Source organism: Perca fluviatilis, chromosome 19 (assembly GCF_010015445.1).
Source record: "Perca fluviatilis chromosome 19, GENO_Pfluv_1.0, whole genome shotgun sequence".
NCBI classification, from domain to species: Eukaryota; Metazoa; Chordata; class Actinopteri; order Perciformes; family Percidae; genus Perca; species Perca fluviatilis.
Genome location: NC_053130.1, coordinates 16,299,325 through 16,322,325, shown reverse-complemented (window position 1 = coordinate 16,322,325; position 23,001 = coordinate 16,299,325). Strand labels below are relative to the sequence as shown.

General features: G+C 43.5%; 1 protein-coding gene across 4 annotated transcripts; it reads left to right on the top strand.

Annotated features, from left to right (window-relative positions):
• The first annotated feature begins 237 nt into the window (after window positions 1-237).
• On the top strand, window positions 238-22,572 carry dlg5a (discs, large homolog 5a (Drosophila)). Of its 4 annotated transcripts, none has more exons than XM_039783835.1 (34): window positions 238-306; window positions 1,609-1,783; window positions 2,338-2,481; window positions 3,283-3,466; window positions 4,383-4,642; window positions 4,949-5,261; window positions 5,905-6,135; window positions 6,502-6,686; window positions 6,814-6,939; window positions 7,873-8,005; window positions 8,155-8,282; window positions 8,366-8,541; window positions 8,657-8,760; window positions 9,910-10,002; window positions 10,205-11,239; window positions 11,809-11,929; window positions 12,052-12,196; window positions 12,492-12,592; window positions 12,744-12,833; window positions 13,552-13,720; window positions 14,324-14,401; window positions 15,431-15,593; window positions 16,352-16,485; window positions 17,106-17,270; window positions 17,408-17,591; window positions 18,362-18,510; window positions 19,236-19,406; window positions 19,882-20,072; window positions 20,190-20,333; window positions 20,502-20,629; window positions 20,866-20,975; window positions 21,388-21,432; window positions 21,575-21,684; window positions 22,118-22,572. In XM_039783835.1, the coding sequence occupies exons 1-34, from the start codon at window positions 264-266 to the stop codon at window positions 22,219-22,221; spliced, it is 5,832 nt and encodes a 1,943-aa protein (XP_039639769.1). In that variant the 5' UTR covers window positions 238-263; the 3' UTR covers window positions 22,222-22,572. The 4 variants fall into 4 exon arrangements, with proteins under 4 accessions (XP_039639769.1, XP_039639768.1, XP_039639770.1 ...); XM_039783834.1 differs by having other exon boundaries at window positions 12,492-12,625; XM_039783836.1 differs by lacking the exon at window positions 21,388-21,432 and having other exon boundaries at window positions 12,492-12,625.
• Window positions 22,573-23,001: the final 429 nt, after the last annotated feature.

Genomic DNA, 23,001 nt, shown 5'->3' with positions numbered 1-23,001 from the left:
ACGGTGGTCTGGAGTGATAATTTAGAGCCGCTAAGGAGTGCTGAAGTTATTATTCCAAGTATAAACCCTGCACCGAATCTATCATACGACTGTGCAGGGAATATGAAGCTGACGGTATAATATTCATTTCTTTCCACATTGTACTGGCAATTAATTCATGCTGGTGTGTAAATTGGTTAATCAATTTACCAGTGCTTCATATCTAAATGTAGATTTTGGCCTTTTGTCTCTTGGCAGGTTCCACGTACAGCGTTCTCTCCACTATGCCATCTGACTCAGAAAGCAGCAGCTCCCTCAGTAGCGTTGGTATGTATAACAAGCCAAGATACCTGACATGCAAACACATAACGGTGCAAAAGAAAAATCGGCATGGCTGTGTTATGACTTGTGGGATCCTATTCACGATCATATTAGCGTACTTCTGCTGAGTTACAAAGTTCAGATATTTTCCTTTAAATCCCATATGGGGGGGAGGGGTGGATTCTAGCTCACCCAGTAAGAGCATGCGCCCCATGTAGGCTGAGTCCTTTGCAGCGCCGTGGGTTCAAATCCGACCTGCTGCCCTTTGCTGCGTTTCATCCCCCATCTCTCTCCCCCTTTCCCATCTATCCACTGTCACAATATAATAAAGGGAAAAGCCCCAAAACAATCTTAAAAAAAAAAAGGATCCCATGCTTGCCTTTCCCTAGTTTTGACAAAGGTCCATAATGACTCAGCAGTGTTACATAAACCTCCAAAAGGGCCAAATGTTGATTTCCTGCCGTGGGTGCTCTTTTTAAATGAAGAAAACAACCCTGAAAATGACTCCTTCATAATGTTTTGTCAGAATATGTCTGTTTGACAAAGTGTCAAGTAGTGTGGTGCCTTTTTATATTCAATTCAATGTTACCAGTTCAATATTTTCCTCATATCGTGCAGCCCTAGTGTCAAGGACACACAATGAAAGAGAATGCCCTTTTTATTTTAATTAGATTTTGTTAAAATCAATCGGGTGAATAATATCTGAGTCATTACATGTAGAATGAACAGATCTTGTTGACACATGAGGCCAGGGAAAGGAAAAGTAAGTCTCCTTGAAAACAACCACTCATGTATTTATAAAGTATTTCAGTGGGGAGCTATTATTCCTGTACAAAGACTTCAGATGCCCTGGGGTTCCAAACAAGAGTGCTTAAATGTAATCCAAGGATACATGGATACCTTCGTTTTAATCACACAGAAAGTACCAGAGATGCAGTAAATCACTAAATCCAACCGGTCTTCCACCTTTTATTTTTTATGTCAGTGATTACATATTGAGTAGTCTTGTAAATCCAACATCATTTTTTTTTGCAAATGTACAGCAAATTGTCCAGCAGATTATATAACAGCCAGTTGCTGCCCTGAGTGTTGGACAGGACTAAACTCTTTTGCTTCCTAATGCTAAAGTTGGTTGCAAGGGTACTCATTGTACCTTAACAAGTTATCTGTGTCCCTTTTTGGTGTGTCTAATGGCATCTGGGCTAATGTACATATATTATGCACCTCCTGAATGATAGTATACATTGCCAGGGAAACTTTTCCAGTGTGTTTTGATTACCTCTGGTAATGTGCTGCTCACTGTTGCAGGTTCGCCCGTTAACGGTGAAGCATCCTCCCCACCCCCCGCCATTAACGACAACCGGCCATCCGGTGACAACCTGGACACCATCTTGTTCCAGCTCCGCCAGGTGACCAGGGAGAGGGATGAGCTTCGTAAGCGTCTGGCGTTGGCATCGCCCGGGACCACCTTCGATGACTGCAGGTGCAAATCTGGGCATGCCTGCCAAGTCATTGTTGTTACTGTTTTTTTTTTTTATATCCTTCTGGTAACACTTTTATTTGGCTGATGTCTATGAATCTGTCTACTATAATTATAGATGCTTTTTTGTTGCTTAAATGAAATGTATCAGATCCAACTATTGACTCTGACCTAAGATTCATTGCTGTCAGAGCTGCAAAGTTTATGACTGGTAATGTTTACTCTCTGTAGATGTTAGACACTGTGATGTCAGTGTCCTCACTTCTGGCTGCCATGTTTTCATCTATTAATTCTAGAATAAGTCTAGAATAATGTTGACTCTTAACTTGTAGAGAGCAGGCACTAATTCCCAGATGGTTCTTGTGCAACAGATGATATGAAGGCTGCTTTTTTATGTTATTTACATTTAGTCAAACATTACATTCCTATCTAATGAATTGTCATGCAAGGGGAAGGCCCACTCTGTCTTTTACATCCTCCAATCTGAGCTGTATTCGGCCGCATTATAGTACAAGGCTGCTGGATAGTGTTGATTCCTTGCTGCTTTTCCCCTTAAGGCCAAATTCCAAACCCAGTCATGACTATGAGCGTCTCAAAAGTCAGTGCATGAGGGCCATGGCAGATCTGCAGTCTCTCCAGAACCAGCACACCAAAACGCTCAAGAGGTGCGAGGAGGCTGTAAAAGAGGCAGACTTCTACCAGTGAGTATTTCTACTGCTAAGTGTCATGGTTCCTTTTTTCCCCTTTCTCTTTGCTAATGAAGGACTCTTAGACCTTCAGTTTTAAATAGTTGCCTGCATTATGTCTAAATACAATGAATGTACCCAGTTTGCTTAGATTTTCATACGAAAGCAGTGATGAATGTATGTCGGGACTTATTATTGAAGTGCACATGTCGTAAGCGTAGGATGAACATTCTGCTACCTGCTGCTTTTCAGCGTAGAACTAATTACATTTTATTGCATTGTTTTAATGGAATTGTAGCGAATATTGGCATGGTGTTGCAATTAACCTAATTGAAAGAACATCCCTTGGAGCTACAGCTGGCTTTCACATTGAAAGGGAATTGGCACTCCAAAAAAACAAGCATGGTTTTAAAAGCTTTGAAATGGAGGCATTTACGTGATTGAATTATTCAGCCTAACAGCTCATAAGCTGAGGCAAAATTTCTGGAGCATGGAGACTGATCATACAGGGTAATAGCTGTTTTAGCTAATTATTATATTTTCTAACTTCTAAAAAGGTAAAGTTACGGATAGTGTCCCCCTCTTGAAAACTGTCCATAAATTAAATTACCTTTGTAATGACTTTATTATTATTTATTTTTTAAGTTTGACACGTTGCATATCACTTGCAGAATTCTCCTGCTAGGTTTTAAGCTTCTGTTTACTTAATAACCTCAAAGCTTGCTTGCTGTTACCTATATATTTGCATGTGCAATGTATCTCTCTGTATATACATGTGTTTACTCCTCCTGCGTGTCTGTGCGTTTCCTCTTCCAGCATGCTGCACAGCCGCATCTTGGGCGAACAGACCCAGCTGAAGGAGGAGATGGAGACACTCAGGAGGGACGACACTCAACTTGTCCGAGAGCACAACCACCTAAAACAGAGCTGTGAGGAGCTCAAACGACTGCACAGTCAAGACCAGAAAGAGTTGGCAGACCTCCGGCTGCAGCAACAGCAGGTACATTCCACACGCACAGCACAGACACGTGTGTGGGTGTGATCTGTATCTGCCCAGATGTTTTAAGGGCAGGAGTTGCCTTTGGAGGTTTTCTGATGTGGCACAGATGCTAGAATCATTATACAAAATCAAATGTTTCACAAAAAATGTGTTCCTTTTGCTACAGCATCACATATTTGTATTAGTGCTGAGGTTTTCACCGCTTTATATTTGGAAGTCATAGATTGTGGAGCATCAAACAATATTTCCTTTCTTGTTCTTAGTTCTAAACAGCGCAAGGTTGCTGTGACCCTGTGACTACTATGCAGTACTGTCTCACACAGCACCCGTGGGAACACTGCAGTTGTTAAGAGCACAGGGCAACCAAGCAGAGGGAAATGCATACAGAGCACTTCTGAGAAGGGCAAGTGCAAAAGAAAAGGGCTTTGGCTTGGGCAAAGGGCACGCTGACCCAACCCATGTAGCTACAAGATCAGTGTATACGCAGTGTATGCTGTGTGGATGAGGTCAATACAACCCTCGGGTCTCAGCAACTCTGTCAGAATTTAGGAGGACTATATCAGCAAGACCTGCAGTAATGAGACATACAGACTCACAAAGAATTAGTAGTCCATTCTGAAGGACAGACTCACTACACATAAAACAGTTAATTGCAGGCTAGCCATTTGGTTTGACTTGCATGCATTAATTCAGTTTTCAAAAATGAACTTCCACTTAAAAAAAAAAAGCTTTTGTTTAAGCTGGCACAGGATTTGCTGTAAAAATAGAATCCTGCCTACACATTGATGCCATCTGCTGCTAAGGTGGGGCACAGCAAATACAGGCATAGTTCCATTTAATTTGATGGCATTGACATTTTGAACACCATCAGTAGTTTTATAATGACATATTATATGACTTTTGTTGTCCTTACCAGGTAATGAGAGAGAAGGGCTCTTCAGAGGTGTTAAACAAACTCTATGACACAGCTATGGACAAGCTGGAGGGCGTGAAGAAGGAGTATGACGCCCTGAGCAAGCGCTACAGTGAGAAGGTGGCTAACCACAACACAGACCTGAGCCGCCTTGAGCAGGCCGAGGAGGAGAACCGAAGGCTGCAGAAGCAGATGGACGCGCTGCTCAAACAGCGAGACTCGGCCATGCACTACCAGCAGCAGTACTCCACCTCGATAAGGAGGTGAAAGCATTTATCACCTGCACACGTACAGAGAACAAGAACACATGAGATCAAACCGACCGCTGTCATATTCCAGGGAAAATAAACTTTATATTGATATGTTAAATATTATGGATCATGCCTGTGCGTGTTTCACCGGCTGGAATCAGTCTAGCAGAGGCGGTGATGACCCAGCACCTGTACACACACATAGGAACAAGCGCTATATGAGCTACACTCAAGCTGCAGCCAGCACATAATTTTATATGAGCATCTCATAAAATAATTGTTCACCGAAATGCTCACCATCTTCCTCCACCCTCCCAGGTTTGATTCAGTGCAGCAGGAACTGAACAAGTCCTCCGCGCAGAACAAGGAGCTGCAGAGAGAGATGGAGCGCCTGCAGTCGGAGGTGACACGCTACAAGAACTTGCAGCTGAAGGCAGCCAAGGACTGCGAGAAGTACAAGGAGGAGAGAGACTCTGTGTTCAACGAGTATCGTCTCATCATGAGTGAGAGGGACCAGGTGATCAAGGAGCTGGACAAGTTGCAGACAGAACTGGAGGCAGCCGAGGCCCGACTGAAAAACACCTCTTCAGAGAGAGTGGTTGCCAGTGAAGAGTTGGAGGCACTCCGGCAGGTATCAGACTCAAGAATGTATCAAATGTACACAATACACAATATCAGTTATATCTGATGCACTCTTAATATCCAGAGAGGTGACTGGCCAGCATTGAGGCTGAACATGAAGAGTATTGCTCCAAAAAACATCAGCACAACTGTTCTTATAAAACAAGCTTTTTAATGATTTTATTTATATATATATTATATATATATATATATATATATATATATATATCTATCTCATTCATTTAAAAAGCTTGGATATAAAGCATTTTGAAATAAAACTGCTTTTGTCCTTACTCATCAGTCACAGCTTCTCCAGGAGACTTACTGTCTTACTGAGTGAACTATTTCCTCTGTGAACATTGAATTCAAGCTGTCAGGTTTTTAGTGTGTCTGTTGGTGACTTGAGCCAGGCATCTACTTTTCAGTCAGTGGATCAAAGGCCGTTCTCTCCAATGACACTGCACAAAAATAGTTCAGTTCCACCTTCTCCTATTTTGAAGAATATTTCTAAGCACTCTGTTTGACAGACCAAAGAGATTCATAACTACTGTTGGATTACTCTGCATTGGCCACATCATTTTTTTTCACATCGCATTAATGACTCCCGGTGTTGAGATGCCCTCATTCTGTTTTGCACCCTTTGTTCCCCACAGGAGTTAAACTCGTCACTGGTGGACCGCGACAGGGCCATCTGCGAGAGGAACGAGCTGCTGGAGAAGTACTGCCACGAGGTGAAGGACAAGGCCGAGGCTCAGAAGGAGCTGAGTCAGGCCTGCAAGGACATCGAGGTGGTACGGGAGGAGAGGGACGTGGCCCGCAAAGAGAGGACGGAGGCCATCATTCAAAGGGATCAGTTGCTCAGAGAGTACTATCAGGCCAGACAGGTAACAAACTGCACCTTAGATTTGACAGCATAAAGTCAAAGGTTCGACACATGATAAAGAGCTTAGTGCATCCAGTGAGCTGTCAGTTGGTGGATTACAGTATTAAGCGGATTTATGTCACACCTCTGTCTGCCCACTAGATGGCCCTCTTAACAGTCATTCTGCTGGTCACATGTACTTAAACCTTTTAAGACCTTAAAGATGAGCTGTGGTTTGTTTGAAAGTCGCACATCTGCACAGTCTCTCCACCGTTACTTTTTTCACACCAGACACTGTAAACGCTACGATGTTGTTACATATGGAAATGCAGCATGTAGCACACTCGTCCTATGAATAATCTTATTCATGTATTCTCAATGTTCTTAGAAACAAGACTCGGCCACCCTGGACATGGAACGAGCCAATAAGGAGATTGAGATGCTGAGGAAACAGTATGAGGCCATGTCCCAGGAACTGAAGGAGGCCACGCAGGAGGCGGAGGTGGCCAAATGTCGACGGGATTGGGCCTTTCAAGAGAGGGACAAAATAGTGGCAGAGAGGGAGAGCATAAGGTCAGTCAGTGTACGGGTTTGTTAAAGACTCCTGACCACATACAGTGTCATAGAGAATCGCTGGCTAATTACTGCTTCTCCCTATACGCTTCGTTCTTTATTCTTACTTTCGCCTCTTCTTCCCCAGGACTCTGTGTGATAACCTACGGCGGGAGAGGGACCGGGCAGTCAGCGATCTGGCCGATGCCCTGCGTAATCTCGACGATATGAGGAAACAGAAGAATGATGCGTTGCGAGAGCTCAAAGAACTAAAGTGAGTCTTCACCATGGTGCTGAATCCTCAGTTATTATAAAAATGATAGGAAACACTCACATAAGCAATCCAAGGAAAATCCTCCTGCATTTGAGCGAGCACAGAACAACATTGCCTCTACTCTGCCAACTTGTCTGGCTGTTGTACTCAGTGTGTGGCAGAGCGTGAACTGTGATATTCTGCCTTTGGAGACATCATGGAGCTCAGTTGTTTGTCTGGCGCCATTTGCACATGCCCAGATTAAAAGTGTAATCCCGAGAAGCGTTAGTGTTTTGGACACACATACACATTTGGTTTCTCACTGGCCCTGTCATCCTGCATATGAATTTATATTGCATGTAAAAGCTCCCTCTGCTGGCTAAAGTGAATATGACAGCCATTTGTCAGCCAAAGCATTGATGGAGCATGCAGTATGCTGTGACTTTGAGACTTTCTTTCTCTATCCTCTGTAAAGAACAATGTAAGATTGGGGTTTTAATGTCACATCTACCCTCAAGGCGTGCCTCAGTAGGACACCATATATCTTACTGACAGTTGGGCATTGTGTGTGTTCTACTTTTAGTTTTCTTTATAAGTAAAGATAAGTTTGATTCCATAAACCAAAAAACAGAAAGTGTGAGAAAGGACACAAGAAATACTTTTGGAAAGATACGAGAAGTTTGAGCCCAATTCCAAATAAAAAGAAGGTCAAAACGTGTATACTTTCTGACATCATTTCTTCTTAATTTTATACTAAATGGATTGGATTGGATTCTACATCCAGAGTGGTGCACCTTGTCATTTTATTCCAAACAGAAAAACATTGTGCTTTTGGTAAGAAAAATATTTTCCAGTATAAAGACTGGCTGTGTGTGTGATCTCTTTGTTGTCTCTGCCCATCCATCCTCAAGTGACTGACCTTTGATTCTGTGTGCGATTTCTTCCTCTGTTAAGAGAGAAGATGGAGAGCCAGCTGGAGAAGGAGGCCCGGTTCTGTCAGCTAATGGCCCACAGCTCTCACGACTCAGCCATCGACACAGACTCCCTGGAGTGGGAGACAGAGGTGGTGGAGTTTGAGAAAAACAGGGTAAGATCAGTGCTCAGCTATTATACCTGAGAGGGATTTGGTGACACACCAGTCTCCTGAGAGCCAGTAGAGCTCCAGAACGTAATGATATTGTAGTAAGTTTGTCAAAATGAAGGAATTTACTGACATTAATATTATTGCCCTTACAGGACGACATGGATTTAAAGGCACTTGGGTTTGATATCGCTGAGGGGGTAAATGATCCGTATTTACCAGGAGATTGTGGTATATTTGTTACAAGAGTGGACAAAGGAAGTATCGCAGATGGAAGGTTAAGGTATGAGCTGCTTCAAGAAGCTACCGTGTTCTTTTCTTGACTAACCGTTAAATCCCTCATTGTCCATCCTCTTGTGTCTCCAGAGTGAATGATTGGTTGTTGAAGATTAATGACATGGACCTTACCAATAAGGACAGGAAGCAGGTGGTGAAGGCCTTCCTTAATGGTGGCGGATTGATCAACATGGTAGTACGAAGAAGGAAGTCTCTGGGAGGAAGGCTCCTCACTCCTGTCCACATCAACCTCGTGGGACACCAAGGTGTATAGAGCGCTAAATCACTTGGCTTGCTTTGTCTTCTCTCATTACTAAGCCTTGTGGCTGTTAGTGCTTCAGTGTTATTTCACGCTTTCCCATTTTCCCTCCTATCTCTCAGACAGTGGTATTGGTCTGGAGAGCGGCGTGTTTGTCACTGCCCTTGTCCAGGGCAGTCCAGCAGCCAGGGAAGGCTCTCTCACAGTTGGAGACAGACTGATCGCTGTGAGTCTTTTCTTAGCTTCTTTGAAATCCTTCTTTTTTTATACTCCTTCCCTCAACATCTACCACACTAACAGCTCACACCGGATCCTTTGGCTTTCTAATCCAGGCCTTGTTCCATTCCAGTATCCACACTCCAAACCCAGATAAAGTGGGATTTGGTTGTGAAATAGAAGGAGGAAAGTCTTCTGCTTTTATTAAATCCTTAGAAGCTTGCAGCTCTAGAGGGCTAGGTGGAGTCTTTAAACGCACAGCTTCAATATACTCACACAGAGAATGAAAGAGAGAAGACAAGTGACAGAAATGGAGCTATGCATCTCCATCTCTTATCTTTGAAAAGTTTGTGTTAAACTTAAGCATGAAACTTGTGCATTACCCTTGAATCCCAGAGCACTTTGATATCTCTGCTCACCATTTATCAGCAGAACAGTCTCCTCCATGTAGCCAGGGAAGTGATATGCCAGATGATAGCTCAGCTGCAAGCACAATTAGCAATGGTAAGTACAGATGATGCGTTAAGAGATCTTAATCCTGGAAGAGTATCGTATTTTATCATGCCCTTTTAAACGTTAATCACATTAGTGTATCGGGTTATATATAACTTATTAAATGCTTAATTGCGTTTGCCAAAAAAAGAGTCCAAAGTGCTGAATCTTCAATGAAATATGCATGGGATGCAATTGAATGTCAGTAGCTGAACTCCATGGCTCAGAGGTGAGCTCAGAGATGCTCATTTCTTCTAGGTTAAAGCAGAAAGTTCTTTCCTGATGAATCTCATCCATAATATATGCTCTTCAATATCTCTGACTCCTCAAGTCGAGCCCATTGTGACGTAAATGTGAGTGTTAGGGTTTGTCAGACTGAAATGTGCTGGCCTAGATTTCTTGTGGTTTCCTTACTGCAGCAGTGAGACATATCTCAAGCCCCAGGCAATCTCATGTCCGCAAGACATGGCACCTGTATGTGTTTGTAGATGTGCATCTATTTAATAATACTGCCATCACTCTCACACACACACACACACACACACACACACACACACACACACACACACACACACACACACACACGTGAATATCAAAAAGAAAAACGTTGATTGCTTTGGTGTTGAAGGACCTGTCCTTATTTCCAATGTCTTTCTCTACTCCCCAGATAAATGGCATTGCTCTGGATAACAAATCTGTGACAGAGTGTGAGGCTCTGTTGAGGAGCTGCAGGGACTCTCTTAGCCTCTCTCTCATGAAGGTGGGCCACTCTCTCTTTCTGAGCTCCTTTTCTACTTCACCTATGCTAACAATAGAGACCTTCTTTCTACTTTTTTATGTCCTACATAGCAGTTTTACATTTACATTTCAATAGTGTGGTTTGTGAGAACTGGATTATCTGATGCATTGCCAATTAATTTGCCAGTGTTATCACAACATTGCTTCATCTGTCCTCCCCACAGTTCTTCCCTCACAGCACGTCAGGCCAGAACATCTTTGAGAGTCTGCGTGAGTCTTCAGAGAAGTCCAATGGGCGCATTCACCTGTCTGAGATTCACTCCCGGAACAGCCGCAACCTGAAACACAACAGCTCGACACAGACTGACATATTCTGCCCTGATGTTGGAACCACCAGCACAAGTAGCATCTCTGGGGAGAGGAGGAAGGTCAGAGGAGAATCTGATGAGGTGTACAGCGACATCAACAAGCCGTTCTCCACGGGGTCCCTCCATGCTACTAGCCTTCGGCCGGCCTCTGACTTGGGCACTGGCCGCTATGGCCCCAGTGCTTTCCAAGAGTGCTGTCCCTACACAAAGGCGCCTTCCTCCTTGCCCTTTGACCCTGTCTCTGCCTCAGACTGCATCACAATGGAGACAACCCTGGAGAAGAAGCACAGTGGGGGCACATGGCCCAAGATGATGGTGGGAGGTATGTCGGTTGCACCAGATAACACCAGTCCAGTCACAGCAGCAGCCCAGCTCTCCATCTACAAATCGCCCAAGCAGAGGAAGTCCATCTTTGACCCAGACACTTTCAAACGCCCCGAAACACCTTCCTCTAAGATGGAGTACATGGCAGCCAATCAGATTGCAGTTGTGGCCGCCGCTGCAACTTCCCACTCCCCGCAGCCTTCGAAGACAGAGTCCCTCTCCTCCTCATCCACCCCTACCCCTCCAACCCCACCCACTCGCAGTGACTCCTTCAAGTTCAAACACAAACATCAAAGCAGCTCTGCCTCTGACTGCACGATCACCTCAGACGGCAAGGGAGAGGCTGCCATCTCCATGGCGGCGGGAGAGCGAAGCGAGCGAGAAAGAGACAGGAATGGAAACCACTATTTCCTGGACGGCAAGGTCCTGACCTCGAGGAAGTCATGCGATGAGGACATCGGCCGAACCAGAGGGGAGGAGCCAGAGGTGAAGAGGCCGCGCCCCAAATCTGCCCCCGCCCTTCGACGTAGGATGACCCCCCAGACCATCACTCTTCCCTCCTTCCAAGTAAGTCCATTTAAGGCTTAAACAATTGGATCTAGAGTCTTTATGTGCTGCATTTGATTCTGAAAGTTTCCTTTGCATGACCCCTGCACCAATTCAAGGCGAGGTTTGTTTAGAAGCTTCTCTAATAAAGAGATGAGAACATGATGCATTTGAGAAATGTTTGAATCTAAAATGACCAACATTTCAAATTATCCCAGTGGGCCAAAGCATCCATTTTGTAATATAATTTACAGCCCCGTCACAGTTATGCCTCGGGGACTTGCCTCTTAGCCAGCGTGTCGAAGTGATTGATGCTTCTGTACTGGTACAGCTACCCAACCTAGGAGCTGAGTCAGTGCCCAGGGCTCAGACAGCCATTCCTGGGTGGCTACCTCTTCAGGCCCTGAAGAACACAGGAGAACGTAGTGGGGATAAATGTTCATTGTACTGTTATGGGATGTTCGTGCTGTCATTTTTCTCCTATGGTACTTGTCTCTAGCGAAGGGTAGAGGATTTCTCCCAAGACATAATGGTGTTTTGTTACCCTGCAGGGAAAATGGTAACCGTTTTGTTTCTGTCATCAATCACAGAGCTACTCTAACGATGAGCATTCACCAGAGCCCAGGGACATGCTGCGTTCCTCCCCCAGCCGCTCCCATAGGCACAGCGTCGGCTTTGTCCCCACAGTCTACAATGGCACGCTACCTCCTAGTAAGTTTCTCAAACGTTTACATAAATACGCTTACATGCTCTCACTATAATCATAGTGGCCCCACCCACCCCATTGCCCCCCCCCCCACCCCTAACATGGTGGCGTGTCTGTCCTCTGTCAGATTCAGTCCACCGGGGTCTGGCTCCTTGCCCCGCTGTGACAGCTGTGATGAGGAATCCAGTGTACACCGTGCGCAGTCACCGCGTTCATACCAGCAACTGTCCATCTGTCGCCTCCCAGATATGTCACCAGCACACCCACACCAGGTTACCTCCTTTTCACACTCACCGTTTCCTTGACACCTGTTTTTTTTAAATGGCGGTTTACATCTTTCATTGTCGGTTTAGTGTTTCTGATGGGGCCTGTTATGATTACTAATATTTCACAAAATTCACAAAAATCGCATAACTAAAATTGGGTTAGGGTGGAAAAGAATTTTCCACTGTCGCGTTGCCTAAATATAGTGCAGTTGTTTAATTTTAATTTAATTAGCGCTGAACTGTAAAATACCTTGCATGTTCAAAGAATTGTATAAGCATTGTAGTTTTTTTGTTTGTGTAGCCCACAACACCAGGGTCGTCTGAGCCTGGACCTGAGCCAGCAGAAGCGCACAAGTGACTACTCTGAATCCTCATCGTCACGCAGCAGCAGAGCTTCACACGGTACAAACTCACTGCCCTCCAGCGCACGACTCGGTCAGTCTGACACTCATGCACGCACGCACACACCTAAAGGTCACAGGCTCGGTGCCCTTTCTCTTTTAGCGTATTATGTCACAACATTCATTCCTGTATTATCTCATCCCTCTACCAGGTTCCTCCAATAATGTCCAGTACCGCACAGAGAGGATCAAAATCCCTTCCACTCCCCGCTACCCTCGCTCCATGCTGGGGTCAGACAGAGGTAATGCACTCAATAGTTAAAAAAAAAAAAAAAACACTTCACACTCACCATATAAGTATTAAAACATTTAAAAGTCCCATAGATCATAATGCACATCAGCAGCTGTTGGGTCTAGCCATATTTTCTTCATTTTACTTCAGGCTTCATTTAACGTTGAGATTTAAGATCAATGTCTGATACATTTTTAAATTGAGATTTTACAGCACCGACAGAAAAGAACTTTGAATGTCATCCTCAGATGTGGAATTGTCAACACCTGAACTGCTGTAAGCAGTTTGTCTCTTTAGCTTTTGGTTAGCCCCAAATTATGAATTTTGTTTTTCTAAATGTGCATTCTGAGTGGTCAGATAGTGTTCAGAGAAATAATGATTCCAGGTGTAAATAGTCTCCATGCAATTCAGCATCTGATTACCTAAACCTCCTCCTCAGATGGTTTTTAAACCATTTCACTGCTGTGAAAACAATGTGTTCCAAGCTTCTTTCATTAAACTTAGCTTCAATATACAGATATAGAAACCAAAAGCTACTAACTGCTGACAGGCAGCTCAGGTAGCAATATCCTTGTAAGCATGTCAGTAGGTTATTTGTGGATGTGTGACAAGTGAGATGTTTATTTTCACAAACTTGAAATTGTAATCCGATTTCAATGTGTATTCCAGATGTGTATCTTCATGGGAGATGTACCTTTACCTTTCTGCTCCTCCTCCCCTAAATCCAGGTTCCCTCTCACACTCTGAGTGTAGCAGTCCCAGTCTCATCACACCTCCGCATTCGCCCCTCAATCTGGAGACTTCCTCGTTTGCCAGCAGCCAATCACAAGGCTCCATTTCCACTTTACCTCGGATCTCAGTCAGCCCTTTGCCAATAGGGGAGCGCAGGAAAGACAGGTATGACAAAAATGAGTGTTCACAGATAAATTAGCTGCCCAGTCGACCACTGCTGAGTGAAAAATGTTCATTGGCAAATTGAAAGTTGCCTATCACAGACGAACTGTATGGAATATTTACGGAATATTTATCAGTTGAGTGTTCTAAGTGTCTAGTTATGGCCATTGTTTTAGGACAGGAATACTGAGAAAATGGCTCTGCGAATGGTGTGTGAATAATGGAGAGTATGATTAGAAGGATCACTTGAAAAGCGAGTATGATATAACCTACGTCTGGCCTTAGGGATCCTCTTAGGCTATATCAAAAGGCGTCGCCAGGCAACCGGTCTATCCTGGTCAGAACTGTGCAATCTCTTATTGAAATGAGGATTGAAATCCTATTAAAACTCTTAATGATTTCATGGAAGCTTCTTCTTGTTTCCAAAAAAGAAGCAGTGATGTGCTGCTTTGTTGGAATTGGATTTTCTTTTTTCCACCCTTTCTGTCCCATTTTGTATTGCCGACACCTCTCAGTCTTTGACACTGTTACTGTCTCTGTATGATATTTGTCCTCCATTCTGCTCTTTATCTTCCTCCCGCCTCTCTGAAACCTTTCCGCCTCCAGATCTCTTTACCGTAACCGATCTTTTCTAAGGATTCCTCTGGCTGCAAGGCCGAGGTTCTCCTCTCTCAGGAGCCTCAGGTTCGTTCTTCCTCAAAGTGCTACAAAAAGGGAATGCTCCCACCCTTCCCCCAAGCTCACGTCGTTCACACGCTCCAGTGTAGTTGGGTAGCTAATATAGAGTAGCAGAACAGTCTCGTGCAGTATACATGCACTATATAATGCAAAAGGAGGAGGAATTGGGATGTTTTTCACCCTCCACAAGAGCGCTGTTTAATTTTCAGATTGATAATATTTTGCATGCCACAATATCAGTGCCTTAGGAAACCAAAAAAAAAAAAATAGACCTGATTAGCTACACTTGCTGAACTTCAAAGGTTCAGTGTTCTGTTTATATGTCTGCACTTGTCTCTCTCCATGTCGGAAAACCCACTTGAGTCTCAGATATTGCATGCCGTGTCCATGCCCCATGATGATGACATGGTCAACATGCATGTTTGTATTTTGGCCTCAAGCCAAGTCACCTTTCAGTTCACAGTATGTATGTTATGCAATGGTATTATTATTCAGCCTCAAGCTTCTGGATCATGGTCTTGTTTGTACACCACCACTCTGTTTACCTCTGTCCCTGGCTGCAAATCCATTCCTCTTATCTGCTTTCATGGAATTGTATGCCATGTCCGATGCCAACTTGTTATGAAGACGCACAGTTCAAGCAAATCTCCTCCATGTGAAGGGATTTCCCTTGCCTGTGCTTTTATGATGTTGCACACAGTGTCTCTGTACTCTAAACCTGTCCAGGTTCTTCTGTAAGCCAGGTGTAAAGTGGCACTGGAGAGATGAATTTACAGGCCTGGAGGGAAATGTAAGCTCAGGCTCGAACATTCTTTAAACACAAATCAGTCTTTCGATTGATAGGGTTTACAATTTGGACCAGATATGATTTTGTAGAGCAAAAGCCTAGGTAGCAAGCATCTCTCCAGAGCTGTAAATAAGTTGGTCAATCCAACTGTGACGTCCCCTAACCCCTTTCAACTTGCTCCTGCGTGGTACAGTGTAACTGCTTTTCTGGGATGCTATTCATTTATACACAAACCTCTTTCCCACCAGGCCATACTTGGAGGAGCCCCGCAATGTAATTGTGCACAAAGGCGCGGAGCCTCTGGGCATCTCCATCGTCGGTGGGGAGAACGGAGGGATCTTTGTTTCTAAAGTTACTGGAGGTAGCATCGCCCACCAGGCAGGATTGGAGTATGGAGACCAATTACTGGAGGTATAACCAACCTACTGTATGTCGGAGAGGTTGCGGCTTCAAGCAGCATCAATAAAGAATGCATTGTCAGATGCCTGTCAAGGAGCAGAACAATACAGGAGTCATCCAATACTAATCGGATACTACTAATATGTGTTTGCTTCAAAGGCTCAGTCATTTTGCTGCCTACCATTCCTTTATTCTGTATGGCTTCACATCCTGATAGACTGTCTGTATTAGTGTTGTCACAGTTCCCAATATTTTAATACTTGCCGAAATGCAGTTGACGAATCCTGAAACTCTCTTGCAATGCCACATCAAGAGGGCACATGACTTTGATGTGGATGCTACACAGTCAGAGTAGTTAAAAGAAAAAGAAAGCAATAGTAGGATTGTTTTTGAAAATGTTTTTGAAGAAAACGAAAGTATGTGAATATTTCCTACCAAAACCTTGTAGAGACTTAGAACAAAAATCAAAAATAATCCCAACTAGGCATGATTGCGTCTGAATTTCAAGTCGGACTACAGATGTTGCAAGGCAAATAATGGCTGCCTAGTCTCTTTACAGAACATGTATGTATGTATGGACTCTAAGACTTAAGAAATGGGTGTAAAACTAATGCCTTGTCAGTTCTCATGGGTATCTTCTCCACCAAGTACTCCTAATGACTTAAAACCCTAAATAGACTGGGCACATACCATGTTAATATCTCTGTGTTCTTTGAGTAAATCCACCACTCCTAAAACTCTCACTAATCACACTGTTCTTCCTTCATTAGTATAACGGCATCAACCTGCGGAACGCTACGGAGCAGCAAGCTCGACTCATCATCGGCCAGCAGTGTGACACCATCACCATTATGGCCCAGTACAACCCACACATGTACCAGCTGGGCATCCACTCCCGCTCCAGGTAACATGATGTTTCTTGTAGAAATGTCTGTAAATGTTCAGTGTGGCGTTAGCCCCAGGTGTGCTGCTCAGCTGATTCCTAAATCGGTTCCAGTAAGTGTTTCAGTTTAAGAATGACATTTTAATATTTTTTTATATGGCCAGGTGTTTTTCAAATGCATTTATAGTTTGTTTGTTTGTTTAGCAGAGAGGGCAGATCATCATTCATTGCATTCACACTTTCTTAGCTGAATGAACAATCTCTGAAACAACAGTTGTTCATTTGTGTGCCTGGTATAAAGATGTATATAGCTACAGTATTGCTGTTTTATCTTTTATATATTCACAGTATGCACGATTGTGATACTGATGGCGATATTTGAGAGCTTATATTGACTGATATTCTTTTTTAAATTCAGACCCATAACCTATACTGAGAAACAAAGACCTTTTGAAAGACATTTTAATGTGTGTTATGTGGTTATTGTGACCAAAATATGTAGGCATTATTATGTCTATTATTATGATTATTAGACATTTTACAGCGGAAAGATAAAGTTGCTCTCTGGTGGACAAAGTATGTAATGGAGACGCTGTTTTTAATTCACCTTTTCTCTCTTTTTTTTTTTTTTTACGGTGCAGCTCCCGCTTGGAGCCAGTCAGTACTCACTCGACTCCCCAGGGGAGCGGAGCCGCCACCCCCGACAATCACTCCACCATCGATACACTCAGCGAACAGGATGAGGGCACGCTCACTCCTTCCTCCAAACAGACCACACCCACTACAAGTCCCAACAATTTCATCAGGTAAACCTCAACACAAACATTAGTAAAAGGAAAAAACAACCCCACCATAATAATAAGCTGGGTGTGAGAGAAATGCTTGCTCCATGCTACACCATTAGACTCCTCAATTCTCTAACTGACCACTTGTTGTCCTGTAGAATGCCGTCTGAGGGCAGCAAGAAGGTGGATGAGCCGAGGCTTGTGACGGTGCGCAGGCCTGGGGTGGAGGTGGGAGTGACACTCTGCGGAGGGAACCTACGGGGCGTTTACATAGAGAGCCTGGATGAGGACAGTCCTGCCAGAGGCCCTGATGGGCTGCTTCCTGGGGACATCATTCTGGAGGTGTGGACTCTTGTCTTTTATTCAAACACACATGCATTAGAAATGCACAAACGCCTGAGCAACTGACCAACATACAGTGCAAAAAATGATGATTTCTGTGGCTTTTTGATTGTCATATTAACATATACTTGAGTACATAAAGTATTTGTATTCAGTCAGATATGTAACTGAAGAGAGATCTTTTTAAGTGGGAGTTAATACATTTCACAAATGTAAAAAGCTGTGGATTTTTGTAAGACCGTAAAGACTTGTAGGTGTAATATCAGTTAGAAGTGATCTCAAAGCTAAACTCTTTATAATAAGATGTTCAAAGCTTTGTGTGCTTTTGTGACTTTAGACTCAAGTGCTGCCAGAAGATGCTGGGATTATTATTTTCCTGCCCGTCATTGTTCCTCATTGATCTTCTCCTCGTCTGCGTCCTCTCTCACTTCACGTTGGCGATCCATTCGGAGCACCGCAAACTCCTAACAGACAATTCGTGGCATGCTCCCTCTTAGCTCTCTGCCACAAAGGGCCTGCTGTCTGAATTGCCATGCAGCTTTGTCATCAGGCCGCACAGCATCAGTCTGTTCACCAATCTCCCATCTTGTTTGTTTTCTTCCCCCCCATACATGGCACAAATCAATACTGCGACAATTTAATACAGCTGAAAGCTTGGAGGAAATGTAGCGGTTTACTTGTGGACCAAATTCCTCTGCTGCTCCTGAGTTTGTCTTTGTTTATCATAATGTGTAGTGAAGTTATCATTCTCATTATCTCTTGTCTTTCAGTACAACTCGGTGAATATGAAGAATAAGACGGCAGAAGAGGTGTACGTCGAGATGCTGAAGCCTGCGGAGACGGTCACATTCAAGGTGCAGCATCGGCCAGATGACTTCAGCACACTCAAAGATGTTCCAGGAGATGGCTTTTATATTAGGTACATGCATATATACACATTGCACATGTACACAGATAATTTTTGGGCATTTATGAGTAACAGCACTGTGAAAGGACCACACAAATTTTTCCCCAAGCAGCCTCATCTCTGTCCATGCTGCTATATATAGAACCACCACTGGAGCGACCCTTGGACAAGCTGGAATCTTTCTCATCTAACCAATTATGTCCCAGATCCGCAGTGTGACTGCAATTCTGCTAATCAACCCACAAATTTAGGTTATCTATATCTCTCTACTCACTACGCACCAGACCCAACACCTGATTCATTTTAGTGCCGTGTTTTCCAGGCCATTAGAAATACACTGTATATGAGTGGAAAATGAAGCTAGTCACGTTTTTATTGTTGGGAGTCTGTTGGGGCGTGTTGCCACAGCTGCCACAGTCACTTGTCATATAGGCAAGTGGGCTTGTGATGTCATCCGCAGTAAATACAGCCTGCCTGGCAGTCACAGATATGCTGCTCTGGAATGACTCAAGAGGCTCCAGCAAGAGGCAAGCAAGGCCTATACTGGCAATTGATAAACATCCTCTACACTTTTCTTACCCTCCTTCTATCTCTATTCCTAATCGTGTTCTCTTCACACCTTTCTTGTCTAATACCTCAACTGCTCTCTCACTTCATTAACTTTATGCTCCTCCGCTCCCTCGTTCTGCCGTACACTTCATAACTCCCCATCTATCTTTGTCTCTCCCTCTTACCAGAGCACTTTACGACCGGGTGGGGGAGGCTGAGGGGGACCTCAGTTTCAAGAAGGATGACATCCTGTACGTGGATGAGTCTTTACCAAAGGGCAGCTTCGGGACGTGGATGGCCTGGCAGCTAGATGAGAATGCACAGCAGATCCAGAGGGGGCAGATCCCCAGCAAGTACATGTGGGTGGAGAATGCAATGCCAGTTTACACACATACTTTTTTTTGAGCTAGAGGACAGTTTGGAACAGCTGTGACAACAATCTGTGCCACACTGCTTCAATGTAGAAATCCTAATGTCACTCCACTGCCATATGTGTTGGACTGTCCTGTTGCACTTACTGCACGATCATGTCGTCGTCTTATCGTGTGTCTCTGCAGACATGCATTGATGTTGCTAAACAATCAATAAAGATTTATTATTAAATAAATGTCCCTGAAACTGAAAACACAAGTACTACTTCTTATACACTGATACACATGCTGCCTTTTTATGTGTGGATCCTCTAACTGTGTGTGTGTGTGTGTGTGTGTGTGTGTGTGTGTGTGTGTGTGTGTGTGTGTGTGTGTGTGTGTGTGTGTGTGTGTGTGTGTGTGGTGGGGTTTTTTGTTTTTTTTTTGTTGTGTGTGTTGTGTGTTTGTGTGTGTGTTTTTCTAGGATGGACCAAGAGTTTTACCGCAGACACAGTGTGACAGAAATGAAGGAAGACTCCAGTAAGACTCTCTCTGCAGCGGCCCGCAGATCCTTCTTCAGGAGAAAACAGAAACACAAACGCAGCAGCTCCAAAGACAGCAAAGAGATGGTGGCTCTGGACGCCATCAGCACAGACTCCATCCCCTTCCTTGATGGTGAGAAGAAACGTTTCGATGTTTTTGGATAAAAATAGCAGGAAGCATCAAAATGGCACCGTGCAATTTTTGCCAAAAAGGATATTTGATTGATATTGATTGTGTTCTTTGTGTCAGACTGTGTGAGCCTGGCATACCAGCGGGTCCAGAAGGTGGAGTGCACCTCTCCCCGACCGGTACTCATCCTTGGGCCGCTCACTGACGCCGTCAAGGAGATGCTGGTCAAAGAGTCTCCTGGGAAGTTCTGCAGATGTTTACTGGGTGAGTTCACCTGATCCAGATGGTTGGCAGTCATACACATTATGGGCATACATTGTGCATCTACATTCTTAACAACCGTTGGATATTTTTGCATCTTAAATTAGACTTTAGGGTTCTTCTTTTTCCATTTCTTTCTTTACTCTTTCCCTCTTTCTGTCACGTCTGCAGAGGTGATGAAGGCATCCCAGCAAGCCATCGAGCGGGGCGTCAAAGATTGCCTCTTCATCGACTACAAGCGCAGGAGTGGCCATTTTGACGTGACCACTGTTGCTTCTATAAAGGAAATAACAGATAAGGTATTAGCCGGTGCTTTTCTTTCTCGTCAGATTTTATCAGGAAAGATAAAGTGGCTTCAATTTGTCTTTTAAATCTCTGCTCAAGATAAGCTATCACTATTGCAGCGCTTTCTTAGATATTGATGAATGAAAAGCAAGATTACTACTCGTAACAGCAAGTGGCAATTGTCAAGCCTTTTGAAATTTGTTGAATTAGTTTGCTCTGTTTTCTTTTTCTTTTTTTTTTTTGGATACAGGGCTGTCACTGTTTGCTCGACATTGCCCCGCACGCCATCGAAAGGCTCCACAGCGTTCACATTTATCCAATTGTTGTCTTCGTCCGTTACAAAAACGCAAAGCAGATCAAGTAAGTAGCATTTCTTTGAACCACATACACTGGTGTGTGTGTGTGTGTGTGTGTGTCTGTGTCTGTGTCTGTCTGTGTGTCTGTGTCTGTCTGTGTCTGTCTGTCTGTGTGTGTGTGTCTGTGTATGGAGCATGATAAGCCTTCACACTCCACATCCTAACATGAACTCTTTGGTGGGTCTGTCAAAGCACCCCACCACAAACTCTTGCATAATCCCAAACAGCTGGTTGTTATTTCTTTTTCAAAATAAAGCCTCTCATTGCAAGTGCTGTATCCCCTCTTTACTTTATATTTGTTGTATGTAATAACTATTTTTATCAGGATTTATCAGACATTGTTGTCACATATTTAAATAATAAGTACTTCTGATAAACAATAGACATAGTTTGCCTAATTTGTGACTGATTTTCAGAAAAGATTTCTCTCCCAAGACCCTCACTGGCAAAATAAGTAACAGGTGAATTCTAAATTTGAGCATACACTTGTAACAGTATTGGATGCTCTGAATGATGGAAAGACACAATCAAAATATAGGGAAGATAAGTGGTCACTGGTGTTGGATTCATACCTCATATGTTTTGACTTTTTTTTTGTCACAGGGAGCAGAAAGATCCGGTTTATCTGCGGGATAAAGTCTCTCAAAAACATTCCAAGGAGCAATTTGAAAGTGCACAGAAGATAGAGCAAGAGTACAGCAAATTCTTCACAGGTTTGTATGCAATCGAAACGTCTAAAAACAACAACATAGACTACAGATAATATGCCCACTAGGGCTGGGCAATATATTGATATCGTGATATGAGACTAGATATTGTGTTATATTTTGGATATCGTAATATCGTGATATGACATAAGTGTTGTCTTTTACTGGTTTTAAATGCTTCATTACAGTAAAGTGATATTTGCCTTTTCCCCACTTAGAGATTATGTCCACATTACTGATGATTATTTATCTAAAATCTAAGTGTGAAGATATTTTGTTAAAGCACCAATTGTCAACCCTAGAATATTGCCTTGATATTGAGGTATTTGGTCAAGAATATCGTGATATCTGATTTTCTCCCTATCGCCCAGCCCTAATGCCCACTATGTGTCAGTCCGTACTTTCTTTGCACTGTAATAAACGTTCCCTCTATTTTCAGGTATTGTCCAAGGCGGCACCCTGCCTTACATTTGCACTCAGATCATGACTATAGTTGATCAAGAACAAAGTAAAGTCCTGTGGACTCCACTCGGCTGCCCCTAGAGGAGACCGTCTGCCACTACAGCAAGCTGCGGCTTTCATCTCCATTCCCCAAACACTAATTAACCCTTTCACACTATACCAATAGGTACACTACAGTGAGCTAGTTATGTAAATTATTGATATTTTTTTATTCTGTCTTTGTCTTGATTTATAATCAGAGCCTCCTTCTTATTTCTGATGTGCTCCGGAGCAGGTTAGTAGCACTGGATCTCGACGTTAAAAGTTCAGTCAGTCTTCCCTAAGGGTTTCTCTGGTGGTGTATTTGTAATGCTGCATTGTAAGCGTCCGTTTACAGTCAAAAGACGAGTCTGACTTGGTGTTCAATATTTACTTGAATGCGTATGTCCTACCACCCCATTGTGTACACAAACCTCAACACTAATGAAGTTCAGCCACCCCCTGACCCTCCCATGTACCAAATGACGTGTGGTTTCCCTACAATTATGCACCCATTTGACGACGACTGACAACTAATTGTGTTTGTGTTTGTGCGTGAGTGTATGTGAGAGAGAGCGCGAAAACATTGACGCTGTTGTTCACAATTGTAATGACAATTTCAGTTGAATCATGGTTGTTTGCTAGCATGAAATGGATGCTATAGAAATGGAATGCCAGGATCAGACATCTCATTCCTTGTGGTGTTTCATCACAAAAGTGCAAAAGCATCAAACCTCCTTGAAGTATGTAGCTGTGGTCCTACTGAACCTGACTGCCAGCAGTGACGGCCACGAAAACTCAAAACACATCGATGTTTGCTCTATGCATTGTGTTTCTATAGTA